This window comes from Rhinopithecus roxellana, chromosome 21 (assembly GCF_007565055.1).
Source record: "Rhinopithecus roxellana isolate Shanxi Qingling chromosome 21, ASM756505v1, whole genome shotgun sequence".
Classification (NCBI taxonomy): Eukaryota; Metazoa; Chordata; class Mammalia; order Primates; family Cercopithecidae; genus Rhinopithecus; species Rhinopithecus roxellana.
The window spans coordinates 1908842-1923382 of NC_044569.1; the positions used below are offsets into that span (position 1 = coordinate 1908842).

A 14541-nucleotide genomic window follows, 5' to 3' on the forward strand; every position below is an offset into this window, starting at 1 on the left:
GTGTTTTACTCCAATCCTAACTGAAGAAGCCCAGTTTATTTTCAACTCTGAGGCTAATTAAATTATGATCAAATTGTATATACTTTTAGTTACCTCCTACAGTGTAAAGCATTTTTGTTGTTGTTGTTGTTGTTTGTTTGTTTTATTGAGACGGAGTCTCACTCATTAGGCTGGACTGCTGGACTGCAGTGGCACAAACTCGGTTCACGCAACTTCTGCCTCCCCGATTCAAGAAATTCTCCTGCCTCAGCCTCCTGAGTAGCTGGGACTACAGGTGTGCACCACCACGCCTGGCTAATTTTTGCGTTTTTAGTAGAGACGGCGTTTCACCATGTTGACCAGGATGGTCTTAATCTCTTGACCTCATGATCTGCCTGCTTTGGCCTCCCAAAGTGCTGGAATTACAGGCATGGGCCACTGCCCCCAGCCGAAGCTTTCTGAAGTAAAAAGAAAAATGTACTTGCTCTGTCACCCAGGTTGGAGTGCAGTGCATGGCTCACTGAAGCCTCATCTTCCTAGGCTCAAGAGATCTTCTCGCTTCAGCCTCCTGAGTAGCTGGGACCACAGGCATACACACCATACCTAGCTAATTTGTTTTTATTTTTTATAGAAACAAAGTCTCACTATGTTGCCCAAGCTGGTCTCAAACTTCTGGGCTCAAGTGATCCTCCTGCCTTGGCCTCCCAAAATGCTGGGATTACAGGCACGAACCACTGCACCAGGCTCTGACCATATGGTTTACAGTCATCCAAACCAGGACGTTTTTTAAAGTAGAAGCGAGCTCTATTAATAATTAAGCTAGAGCAATAGGAATTAACCAGGACTGTCACTGGTAAGCTAGGGCATATGCTCACCTCACATAAGAGGTGTACTACAATTGAGAAAAGGAGGCTTTTTTTTTTTTTGAGACAGAGTCTCACTCTGTCACCCAGACTAGAGTGTTAGCAAGGGTCACTGCAACTTCAACCTCCTGGGCTCAAGCAATCCTCCCATCTCAGCCTCCCAAGTATTGAGGCTACACACAACACTGAACCCAGCTAGACTTATCTTTATTTTCTTGTACAGATAGGGTCTTGTTATGTTGCCCAGGTTGGTCTCAAGCAATCCTCCCACCTAGACTTCCCAAAGTGCTGGGATTGTGAGCATGAGCTGCTGCACTTGGCCAGAAGCCTATCTATTTCAACGTTAGTATCCTAAATAGTCCACAAAAACAAATTGTCACTAAGAGTATGAGTTGAATGAAAACACAATTTCACTGTACATTTTTAATATTTCTGATTATAACTTACATAAAACTGAAAACATTTCTAGCTAAAACTCAGGATCTCCTCTAAGAACTGAACTTTGAACATAAAACATTTTTAAATTTTTTATTTTACCTTTGGAAAAGTAACTATCAAAGCTTCCTTAAACTTAGACTAACATGGATTAGGAAAAACAAAAAGCCAATATTTTAAAGTCTATTTTTCTCAAGCATAATTAGAATAAAGACCAAAAAAAGACAGAGTGCTTAAAGATATATCTGTAATCTGTGAAGCACATAATTATATTAAAGATGACAACTATTTGCTGGCAGTGAATAAATCCATCAATTCACAGGCGAAAAAATCAGCGTTTAAGATGCGACTTTTTTTCAAATGGACAAAGCAATGAATATTAAACATGTTTGCTTGTGTGAACCTATCAAAGAATTCTTTAATTAATAGAATCCAAATGTCAGTGACTTGTTCTGACAGTTAGCCCTTCATAATATTTTCCATTACTGTAAATAAATATTATTCCCATAGCTTGTATCATGGTAGCATCATACATAGGTACATTGCAGTATAATACTTTATTTACTAGATAAAATGGTAAAGATTTGTTGTTTGAGATTCTCAAAATAAAATAAACTTTTCTATTTTACAGTCGTAGTGATCACTCTTAAATTATCTTATTTTTTTAGCAGTTAAGTTCTGAGATTCTTATAAGTGCCAGGGTTAGAAAAAAGGCCTATGGGCTAACCACCTAACAAAATTCTTGGGCTTCATAAGCTTATATGAATAGATATGAAATATTGTCCAAACAGCCACTGCATTATAAATAGATGACACGGAAGAAACAGGTGTCCCTTTCCATTGATAAGAAATAATTTTGCCAGGCGCGGTGGCTTACACCTGCAACCCCAGCACTTTAGGAGGCCAAGACAGGTGGATCCCTTGAGGTCAGGAGTTCGAGACCAGCCTGGCCAAAATGGTGAAACCCTATCTCTACTAAAAATACAAAAATTAGCCAGGCGTGGTGGCACATGTCTATAATCCCAGCTATCAGGAGGTTGAGGCAGGAGAATCACTTGAACCTGAGAGATGGAGGTCGCAGTGAGCTGAGATCGTGCCACTGCACTCCAGCATGGGCGATAAGAGCAACACTCTGTATCAAAATAAATAAATAAATAAATAATAAACCATTTTGGAAATAACAGATCAACAACATTCTTCATCATCCCATTATAATTTAAACCTAGGCAACTATGAACATATTGTTTAACCTTCTTTATCAAGTATAAAGAGATAGTTCCTAAATCAGGCAAATTATGTGCCAATAAAACTTTGGCCATTACTGATGGGAAATGAAGCAGTTCAGTGAATGATGTTTAAAAACAAACAGAAAACTATGTTAACAGGTCAAAATGGGAAATGAAGAAGGTATGAAGTCCAACGTAGCTACAGTGAAGATCAAAATAAAGCTTCCTTATCTAAATTGGAAGCCGGCCAGGATACACGAGGCTAATCTTTCTAATTAAAAAGCAAGGTATACTCTTTAATGTCCGTTATGAGCATTTAGATGAACACCTAGGATACTGTCAAAATAAAAACTGTGATGCTGACACCTTCCACCAATGTTAAATATATATTTTTAAACAATTATAAAACTTCTCAACCTGGAATCTTGGCACCATCAACTCAAATCATCAACAAAACATTTTGGCACTCGAGGCAAGATCACTGATTGATGTATACTCCCACTCACAAACAACACGTACTAATTACTGTAAACAACTTTTAAAAAATTGAATCAAGTGTTCATTTAACACAAATGTTGCCAGTTAAGATACTTTTGTCTTAAAATTTCTTTCCCTCACTTCTCAAACAGCCTTTTGTTGTGTTCTTAAAATAGTTACAACTGCAAGTATAACAATTCACCCCAGTTTACTAGTATTGTGTGTTCATGTCAGAGATACTGGAGAGTTTTATATAAGTAATCATAAAGGATTTAATCACTTACCTTTTAATTTTATGCCTGGAGATACAGGCACTCAATGCTGGGTGGGGGATGGGATGATGCAGGGAATGGGAGAGACATGGGAAATGCCCAGCACAAATAGCAGAAATAAAGAATCGGAAACTCATGTCCCATTTCCATCCTGCTTCTTTAAGTAAATCACACAACCTCATTTGTTCACTCATTGATTATATTATATATGCTGGGCCTGTGCCCAGCTGTGGCCACTAGTCACATGCAGACTTGAGCACTTATAATGTGGCTAGTCTAAACTGAGATGTGCCGTAAAGGTAAAATATATATCAGATTTCAGAGACTTGGTATGAAGAAAAACCACCTAAAAAGTCTCATTAATTTTTATATTGATTACATGTTTAAATAATATTTTACATAAACTGGGTTAAATAAAATATATTAAGTTAATTTCACCTGATTTTTACTTAAAATGTAATTTTTAGAAAATCTAATATATGGGGCTCTATGGGATAGTTCTGTGCTAAGACTCTAGTAAAAAGTAGGAAAGAACCCAGGAGGCAGAGGTTGCAGTGAGTCGAGATTGTGCCACTGCACTCCAGCCCGGGCAACAGAGTGAGACTCTGTCTCAAAAATTAAAAAAAAAAAAGAAAGGTAGGAAAACAGGGCCGGGCGTGGTGGCTCACGCCTGTAATCCCAGCAGTTTGGGAGGCTGAGGAGGGTGGATCACCTGAGGTCAGGAGTTTGAGACTAGCCTGGCCAACATGGCAAAACTCTGTCTCTACTAAAAATACAATAATGAGTCGGGCATGGTGGCAGGTGCCTGTAATCCCAGCTACTCGGGAGACTGAGGCATGAGGATCACTTGAATCTGGAGGGCAAAGGCTTTTGTAAGCTGAGATCGTGCCACTGCACTACAGCCTAGGGGACAGAGCAAGACTTTGTCTCCAAAAAAAAAAGGTAGGAAAACAGAAGAATAAAGAAAGCACAGTCTGACATCAAGAAGCCTAGCTGAAGATTAAAAACACAAAAATAATCACAATATAATGGTGTTAAGTGCAATGATAAAGATATACGTTGAGGGCATGGGAGAATGAGGAAGGCCATTTGTGAAAAGGTATGGGAAGGAAGGATGAAGAGAGACGTTAGGTTAGTCTCCTGAAAGAGGTAGTGTCTGAGCTGAGACTTAAAGAATAAGAAAAATGAACTGTAAAAAATGGGGGTGAAAGTAATTCCAAGAGAAAAACATTGTATGAGCCAAGACTAAGAAACCACCAAGGGAAGGAGAGAGGAATAAAAGCAGTTTCCTGTTGAAAGAGGTAAAGAGCAAGGGGTACAGCAGAGAGTGTGCAAGGACAAGAGCTTGCGTGACATCTTAAAGAAACTGAATTTTAACCTTTAGCCTTTAGGCAATAGCCTTTTTTTCTTTCTTTCTTTTTTTTTTTAGACATAGTCTTGCTCTGTCACCCAGAATGGAGTGCAGGGATGTGATCTCGGCTCACTACAACCTCCGCCTCCCGGGTTCAAGCAATTCACCTCCCTCAGCCTCCCGAGTAGAGGGGAATACAGGTTCCTGTCATCACGCCCAGCTAATTTTTGTATTTTTAGTAGAGATGGGGTTTCACCATGTTGGCCAAGCTGGTCTCAAACTCCTGACCTCAAGCGATCTGCCAACCTCGGCCTCCCAAAGTGCAGGGATTATAGGCATCAGCCACTGCACTGGTCTGGCAATAGTCTTTTGAAGAGTTTTAAGCAAAGGAATGCCAGAATCAGAAATAATGGTTTAGATGTTGGGCAGTTGTGTGAGACTGAATTAAGGTGAACAAGACTGGAAGCAGGGAGGCTGTTGCCTAGGTAAGAAATATCAGGGCCTAAACTAGGGCAGTAAGTGAAGTTGAAAAGGAAAGCACTAATTCAAAATTGTATTTAAGAGGTATCATCAGCAGAATATAGTGCCTGACTCGTCCTGACACCATGGAAAGGAGTTTGGATTTTATTCTAGGGTGATGGAAGACCCTGAAATGCTTTGAGCAGGGAGTGTGATTTTCTGAAAGACTTTAAAGAACCTCTCAGACTGCTGTTGTAGATATACTGTAATGGAGAAAAGAGTGGTAACAGATTATTTATTTATTTTTTTAAAAGAAGGATATTGCCATAGAAGAGGTTGATGGTAGCTTGAACCAGGGTGGACACAAAGGTGAGAAGCAACTGGATTGTTTGGTGTGTGTGTGTGTGTGTTTAAGAGACAGGTTCTGGCTCTGTCATCCAGCCTATACCGCAGTTTCTCAAATCTCAAGTGAGCCTCCCATGGGCCTCCCACAGCGCTGAGGTTACAGATATGAGCCACCCTATCTGGTCTCAGGCTGCATTTTTAACTGCAAATGGTATTGCCTAATTCCTAGGGTTGAGAAAGAAAAAAGCAAGTTTAGGAAGATCACACTTGTTGAGCTCAACTGTCTTGTTTAATCAGGAGGTCAGGTTGTCCACCTAGAGTGAAAATACCTTCAGAGGCTTGAGGACTGCAAATAGTAAAAGTCTGGAAGACAGCAGAGAAAATAAAAAGAGCTGAACAAAGGCTATTTTAAGGATTAACTGATGCCCTGCATGAAGTATGAAACCATATGATTTTAGTGATATCAGTCTAACGTGATATGTCATTTTCCCTTCACAACACTCAACTACCCAGCTGCAGGAGTTAAGCATAGACTGTAGAATCTACAGGATTTCATTTGTAAATGGCTTGAGTTAGATGACTTTTTAATCTACATGAGTTCCAAAACTTTACTTTTAAGAATCCTAGAGTCTGTACTGCTATCACACACTTTATTTTAAATTGGTGCCTAGATATACATAACGTAAACTTACCATTTTAACTATTTCACTCGTTTATTTAAATTCAGCATTACAGCCAAGGGTCTCCAATAGGTGCGCTGGGACATTAAAAACCTAGCCCTGAAGGTGGCAGCACTGGGCCTGAGGTGACTAGTCTCAACCTCTACTTCTGTTGCCACTGGATGGAAGCAGCCTCATCTTTTCATTACAATATATAACACAAGTGTTCATTTTCTAAGTATGCTGAAGTTGAAAAAATTTGGGAAGTACTGTTCTAAGCCAAAAAAATATGAGAAACTCAGTATTACGAAGAGTTCAAAATAACTGCTTCTCTGTTAAAGACGTTTTTTCAGCAGATCTTTGGAACTTCCAAGATTATTCCATGTGGTTCTTAAAGCTTCTTTGGAACCTATCTATGAGGATGCCCGCCATTTCCATTGTTAAAGTGACTATATAATATCTCATTAAAAAATCTAAGACTTATGAATGTACCCAAAGATTTCCACTTACATAGAAACGGGATCTATCAGGGAATGCCCATTTCATTCACTCATTTCTATGAGTGAATGATTTGGTGGCAGGCACTGGACTAGTTTCTGGAGATAAAAGGGTGAACAAACCTTTTTTATTTTTTATTTTTTAAATTTTAGATACAAGGTCTTTTGCTCTGTCACCTAGGCTAGAGTACAGTGGCACAATCATAGTTCACTGCAGCCCTGAACTCCTGCGCTCAAGCGATCCTCCCACCTCAGCCTCCACAGTAACTAGAACTAGAACTAGAGGCATGCACCACTGTGCCCAGCTATTTTGGTTTGTTTTTTTAGAATAGGAGACAAGATTTCACTATGTTGCCCAAGCTCATCTTGAACTCCAGGCCTCAAGTGATCCTCTTGCTTCAGTCACCCAAAGTCTGGCCCAAGACATGGTTTTTTATCTCAAGAAATTTACAGTCCAGCGGGGAGACAGAATTAATTAAATAACTAAAACAATAAAAACTGTAAGAAGGGGAGGTTACATGGTACTATAAGAGGATCTAGTAGAAGACACTATTGAAATAAGATAAAAACATGATTAGTAGATAGCTAGGGCAAAGAGTAGGGGTAGGTTTGGTAGAGAACTCCAGGCAGAGACAATAGCATGCAATGGCCTAGGAGACATCAAAAGTCTAGTGAGACCAGAGGACAGAAAATGTCTGGAAATAAAGCCAAAGAGGTAGCAGAGGCAATTCAAAGGGGCTTCCTTCACAGAGTAACTGGAAGCCACTGAAGGGGTTTAAGCAGCATAATGACATTAATAGATGTACTTCTCAAGATCTCAGTAGCTGCAGTATAGAGTAGTCTCAAAGTAGACACAATTTGAGGTGGAGGAAGGAAGAAGATGTATTTTTATTCTATTTTTTTCATCCTCTAAAAATGCTTTTAAAATGGATTATAATCATATTAGCTAAGAAATACTAATTATGGCTAGCTTTTGGGCACATAGCATATATCTGAATACTAAGCAGTTTACATATATTCATTTAATCTTAATACCCTGTGAGGTTGGTACTATTATTATCCTCAATTTACAGGTAGGTAAAATGGACAGCGAGGTTAAGCAGTCAGTCCAAGGTCACTCAGTAAGGAAGTATTAGAGCAGGATTTAAACCCAGATGTCTGACTTCAGAGCCTGTAACTTCCTCATTAGATCATGTACCATTTTTCAGCAGTACATGTATGTAATTTAAAATTAAATATATATATGGAGAATAGATGCTCAAAATTTTTTCCGAACACCAGTGAAAACAAAGGTTTAGGAGGGGTGGTTGGCTGTGTTGATGTGGAAATAACAGTATCTTGGATTATGGAGGTAGTGATAGAGAGAAGGGGATGGATTTAGATGTCTGGTAAGTAAAACCGGACTGGGTGATGGCTTGCGTATGGAAGTCAGGGATGAATAAAATGTCAAGGATGACTCTGGTTTCTGACTTGCATAAATGGATTAGTGAGACACAGGCAGAGGCCATAGGAACAGGTTGGGTCATTCTGCTCAGATACTTTTTCTTTGGACCACAGTACAGACCACAGCACACTGCTCTTTCAATACTCTGTTAAATGACAAACTTATTACAGGTTATATCATAAACATAAAAGCTTCACTCTGTCAATTATGTTTCCTACCTTGTGTTAAACATTACATAGTCAAAATTTCATCCATTTTCTTTTAAAAATGTGGAGTTAAGTCTTATAAAACGGGAAAGTGAATGATAGTTGCTGTAACACACTAATAGAAGGTTTAGCACCCCTCTTATGGTATTTATTCATCCCTTAAGATGTGGGAACAGGTGGAAAAAATTACCTTTCCACTTCGTATTTATGATTTTCTAAGTACTAAACTTTTCAACTGTTAATATTATCCCTTGTCCTCTTCCCAGGTCTTAGAATGATTATACAATAGTACTGGACTGGTTTAAGAGATATTGTGATTCTACTCTATTTTGTTCATTTGTAGAATTTCTAGTGGTCTAAAAACGATTCTTTTAGAAATCAGGAGAAACAGGAATACCTACTATCGGTTTGAATCTCAAACAGTCACAAGAAAACTGTACTTAAAAAAAAATTATCTAACAGCATATTGTCCCAATAAATAATGCTGATCGCTTCAGATTCCTTCTCTTTTCAGATTTGCCAGAAACTTCCTATTGAACCTCAGCAAAATACAGATCGTTTTGATCTATGGTGTTACCGCCCAATCCTGTCAGGTCACATCACTAAATTGCAGATAACAGCGACAAGGCCGAAAACTATGTTAGCCGGATCCGCGTCCATACCCCACCATCAGTTATTTTAACTCTCCGTTCGGTACAGGTCACTCATACATGCTTCCCTGCAAAATGTTTAAGTTAGACACACTGTACGGATAACTTTCACAGAACCCCAAGGGCTTGATGCTCCCCCGACAGAACGGCTTGAGCTTTCCCCAGCGCATCTCAGAGCCGCTGTGGCGGTCGCCAGACTCTTCGGGTCGCTCCCCTCCCCAGCCATTGCCCTGCGGGATGGGCCGCACAGCGGAGCCCTCTCCTCAGCTGGGGCACCAAGTGCGCCGCCGCGCCGGGCAGCGGGAGGAAGGGGCGTGACGCAGCTGGAACTCCCGCGTGACGTCGCGCGGGCTCCCGGGCGGGGCGGGTCCGGCCGCCTCCGAGCCCGGCCGGCAGCCCCCGGCCTTAAAGCGCGGGCTGGCCGGAGGGGTCGGCCTTCCCACCGAGGATTTGGCACTCTGGTGAGGGAAAAGGGCGAAAGAGAAGAGCGAGCAGCCGTCCCTTCACAGCGTCAGAAAGTGGTCGCTTCCCTTCGGGGGCTTTCGCCAATCCCGAGGCAATCTTGGAGGCGGTGAGTAAAAGAAATCTCTTTACCCCACCCGGAGCTCTGGGTCGGAGCGGCTACTTCTGGTCTGGAGCTGCACGCTTGGCGAAGGGCTCCCGGGGTAGGGGTGGCCGCCCGGCTCTGGGGCTGTGTCTGAGGAAATAGGCCGGGCCCGGGCTACACTCGGTAGCTGTGGACCGGCAAGAGGACGAGCGCTCACTCAGTACTATTTCTCGGTCTCCCGCGCGGGCTGAGGAAGCGTCTTTCACCTCCGAGCGCGTCCCGCGCATGCGCCGTCTGCGGCGCGCGCGCGCGCTTCGGAGCTTTTTTGGCCAGACCGCACGCGGAACCCGCGCGGGCGCCTAGGGAGAGGCAAATGGAGAAGGGGCCTGGCTGGAAAGCCTTTGCAGCTCTGCTCTGCTCTGCTCCGCCCATGTGAGGACCGCTCAGATGCCCCGTGCAGTTTGTTCAAGTCCCCTGTGTGACTCGAGATGTGCCTCTCGCCTTACCCGTGTGAGAATACCTGTGGTATGGCAGCGAGTATTTTGGTGAACCCCTATAGTGTGGTGGTTTATACTAAGGAATACACAGAAATGTATTAAACAGTTACAGGCCTTTGAGCCCAGAATGCAACTTGGGACGCAAGACGTACCATGCTGAGAGATTGAGAAATGTACACTGTTGTCGTGCCTCGAATAACGGTTCAGTGCCGAGAGAGATGCTAACAAAAAGTGCTGGGCATGCGGGGTAGGTGGAAAGGGTTTTGCGAGCCAGAATTTGCAAGTTGAATGTTTTGTTTTTATGTTTTGTTTTTAAAGCACCGTACGTCACTTACTTGAAGATAGATACGTAAAGGATGCTTATTTTACACTCTTGGCTTTAAACGAATATATTAATACTTTTTCGATCATTAAAGTAATTAAACCTTTATTTTAAACTGTTGACTTAATAGAAATAGTTTATGTCCTTTTTTTTTTGTTTTTGCTGCAGAGAGGTATTTTACAGTTACGGGTCTCATGACTTGATTTCCATCCCTGGCATAGCCATGTCCCAGCTGTGTGACCTTGGGCAAGTAATTTACTGCCTTACGCCTCTTCCCCCAACTCTACATTGAAATTATAGTGTCTGTCTTACAGAGTTTTTCCGAAGGTTAGGTAGAATACAAATATTCTATGATAATACCTAGTTATATATTAAATAACATATAAATATAAATATTCTACAGCACAGTTTCTGGTATGTGGGAAACAATAAATGGTGACTTTTATTCACAATTATATATAGGCCCATTTGTTTGTCTGTTAGAGTTAAAAATAGAATGAAAACCTCTTTGGAAACAAGACTAATGCAGTGCACCTAATTCTTTTCAAAACATTTTTGCAGAAATAAACGTACACGAGAGAAATACTAGAATTATGAACCCCATTGCATACCCATCCACCTAGCTTCAGAAATTGTTGAAGTTCAGCCCTTGTTTCATCTCTTCACCCAACATCCATTTTTGTTTGTTTTAGCTGTATTTTCTTTTTCAAGCAAATCCCAGAGAATATATCCCTTTACCTGTAAATATCTCAGTAAATATCCCTTTAACAGATAAGGCCTTTCAAAAAAAAAAAAAAAATCATTATCATACCCAAGAAAATTAATAATTCCCTAATATCTAAAATCCAGTTCATATTTAGTTTCTGCTGATTATTTTTTAAAAGTCTAATCACAATTTTTGCAAAGCTTGATAGTTTATTTTTGTAGCTCTTTACAGTTCACCAAGTGGCTTCACATATACTCTTGCTTCTTTCAGAATTACTGTTTCAACTCCTTCATCAGAAACCTCAAGAAATGGTTAGAAAGAAACAATCAGTTCGCGCACTTGTTAGAAATGGTAGTACATTGGCTAAGGAGCTAGATGTGAGGTTTAGTAGACTTGCTAATCACTATACTTTTTAAGTTGTAACTAATTAATGGTTTCATTTTAAGAACACATATTAAAATATTTACTAATCTGTTCAAACTTCTTAACCTGTTGGTTTCTTCAAGGACTATGTAATAAACTTAATCATTCACCTTTATTCTAAGAGAGGCGTGAAGTAACGTTACCCTAATTGTGTTACAACTCTAAGATGTTTCTGTGTTCATAGATCTTTGCTGTGTTTAGATCTTACTGACTTCTCTTGTTTTTGGAAAGTTATACAGATCCTCATCTGTGTTAATACATCAGTCGACTATCTCTTTTATAAAATATATGTAGATGTGTGTATATATATGGATGCTTAAGTCAAGGCTATCTTAGAATGTTTTTCAGTTTTGGGCTCAGTATGCTGTTGCACCAATTCAAAAGTTAAAAAAAATTTTTTTTTTTTTTTTTAATTAAGACAGGGTTTCTGTCGCCCAGGCTGGAGTGCAGTGGCACAATCTCAGCCCACTGCAACCTCCGCCTTCCAGGTTCAAGTGATTCTCCTGCCTCAACCTCCCGAGTAGCTGGGACCACAGACACGCACCACCACACCTGGCTAATTTTTGTGTTTTTAGTAAAGATGGAGTTTCACCATGGGCCAGGCTGGTCTCAAACTCCTGGCCTCAAGTGATCCACCCACCTCAGCCTCCAAAAGTGCTGGGATTGCAGGCAAGAACCATCTCCCCCAGCCAAAACAATTAATTATTTTATAGTGGTGAATTAATACTGACCACGAATGATAAAAACTCCTCAATATCCAAATCCTTTCTGTTTAACATAATTTAGATAATTTTTCCTCTAAGAGAAATAAGAAAATTTGCCTGAAAATTTACCTTATGTAGCAAATAACTGAAATCAGGGCTTTTCTCACCATTATCATCTTTCCTTATTCTTTCCTTTCCCTCCCAAATTCTAAAAATGATTGATTATAGGTAAATAAGGAAATGGTAAATGAGGATATCTGGGCTTGTGTTTCATCCTGACTTCAAAGTACATAAAGATAAATGCAATGTTCATTTATGTTGCAATCTGTCATTTCAGGTATTTGACCTGTCCAAAGACGACTTGATACCTCTATAATGTAACAGAAAAAGTCAGAAAATATTAAGCAGTGTGGAGCATATTAAGCAAGATGAACATCTCGGGAAGCAGTTGTGGAAGCCCTAACTCTGCAGATATATCTAGTGACTTTAAGGACCTTTGGACAAAACTAAAAGAGTGTCATGATAAAGAAGTACAAGGTAAAATCTTAAATACTTAAAGCAGTATTTTGTTGCGACTGTAGTGGCTTTGTATACCTTTGTATGACAGTTCTCTTTATTTTTTCTATTTCAGCTTTGAGGTTCGGGGGGGTAGTACATGGGCAAGTTTGGTACATGGGTAGATTGCATGTTGCTGGAGTTTGGTGTGCAAGTGATTTCATCACCCACGTAGTGAACATGGTACCCCATAAGTAGTTTTTTGATCCCCACCCTCCTCCCACCCCGCAACCCTCCACTGTCATGTAGGTCCCGGTACCTGTTGTTCCCCTCATTGTGTCCATGTGTACTAAATGTTTAGCTCCCACTTATAAATGAGAACATGCAGTATTTCTGTTCCCTGCTTAAGGTAATGGCTTCAGCTGTATCCAAGTTGCTGCAAAGAAAATCATTTTGTTCTTTTTTATGGCTACATAGTATGCCATAATGTGTATGTACATTTTTTAAATTCAGTCCACTGTTGAGTTTTGTACATTTAATGACCATCTTTAAGTTCAAAGATTTTTTTTTTTTTTTTTTTTTTTTTTTGAGACAAAGTCTCACTGTGTCACCAGGCTGGGGTGTAGTGGTGTGATTACGGCTCACCGCAGCTTTCACCTCCCATTTTCAAGTGAGCCTCCCTCCTGTAGTTGGGGCCATAGGCACACACTGCCGTGCCTGGCTAATTTTTTATTATTTGTAGAGTCAGGGTCTCACTATGTTGCCCAGGCTGGTCTTGAACTCCTGACCTCATGTGATCCTTCTGTCTCTGCCTCCCAAAGTGCTGGGATTACAGACGTGAGCCCCTGTGCCTGGCCCAAAGATCTCATTATTTATTTATTTGTGTATTTATTTATATATTCATGTATTTATTTACTTACCTATTTTCAGAGAGGGTCTCACTGCATTGCCCAGGCTGGAGTGCAGTGGTATGATCACAGCTCACTACAGCTTTGACCTCCCAGGCTCAGGTGTTCCTCCCACCTTAGCCTCCTGGGTACCTGGGACTACAGGTGTGCACCACCATGTCCAGCTAATTTTATGTATTTTTTGTAGAGACAGAGTTTTGCCACGTTGCCCAGGCTGGTCTTGAACTTCTGGCTCAAGCAGTCCACTGGCCTCAGCCTCCCAAAGTGCTAGGATTACAGGTGTCAGCCACCGTGCCCAGCTGATCTTTTTTTCTTTTTCTTTTTGAGACAGGGTCTCGCTTTGTCACCCATGCTGGAGTGGAGTGGTGCAAACATGGCTCACTATTAGCGTCAACCTCTCGGGCCCAAGTGATTCTCCCACCTCATCTTCACAAGTAGTTGGGACTACAGACGCACACACCATGCCCAACTAGTTTTTTTTTGTTTTTTTTTTTAACTTAACCTTCACCTTAGAACACCTAGCTAGTTTTTGTATTTTTTGTGGAGACAGGGTTTCGCTATGTTGCACAGGCTGGTCTCAAACTCCTGAGCTGAGGTGATCCTCCCGCCTTGGCCTCCCAAAATGCTAGGATTACAGGCGTGAGCTGCGCACAGCCGGATCTCATTTTTAGAGGACATTTACACTTGTAGTTTTGGTGATTCATTTTTATGGTCAAATTGGTGCTTTTTAACCACAGAACATAATTTGTATACAACTTGCTGTTATATACTAGTGGTGATATGTATAAGATAGTGGAAAAGGTAAAGAATTTGTTGACTGAAGACCTGGATTTGAATTCTGATTTCATTTACCCACTTGCTCTGTGATCTTAAGCCTAATTACCTAACCTCTAAATTTAATTTTCTTCTACAAAATTCTTTGCAGACTATAGACATAAAATTACTACATAAGTCGTTTGACAAACCTGTAGCCCTGAAATACGAAAGTGAATGGCAGCTTGCTTTCAGAGAGCCTGCAGTCTTAATAGAGATAGAGTCGTGTAAACAGATAATTACAATACAGTGAAATAACAGTT

At 40.6% G+C, this 14541-nt stretch overlaps 1 protein-coding gene and 1 pseudogene across 1 annotated transcript in view; one reads left to right on the forward strand and one right to left on the reverse strand.

Annotated features, from left to right (window-relative positions):
- Positions 1-9666, reverse strand: part of LOC104678050 — a 34431-nt pseudogene extending 24765 nt beyond the window's left edge.
- RBBP8 (RB binding protein 8, endonuclease) overlaps positions 9189-14541 on the forward strand; it is a 93649-nt gene continuing 88296 nt past the window's right edge. Inside the window, exons 1-2 of the mRNA XM_010383239.2 lie at positions 9189-9434; positions 12400-12599. Coding sequence (XP_010381541.2) covers positions 12491-12599 — 109 coding nt within the window. The 5' untranslated portion in view covers positions 9189-9434; positions 12400-12490. The remainder of the gene's footprint in view (positions 9435-12399; positions 12600-14541) is intronic.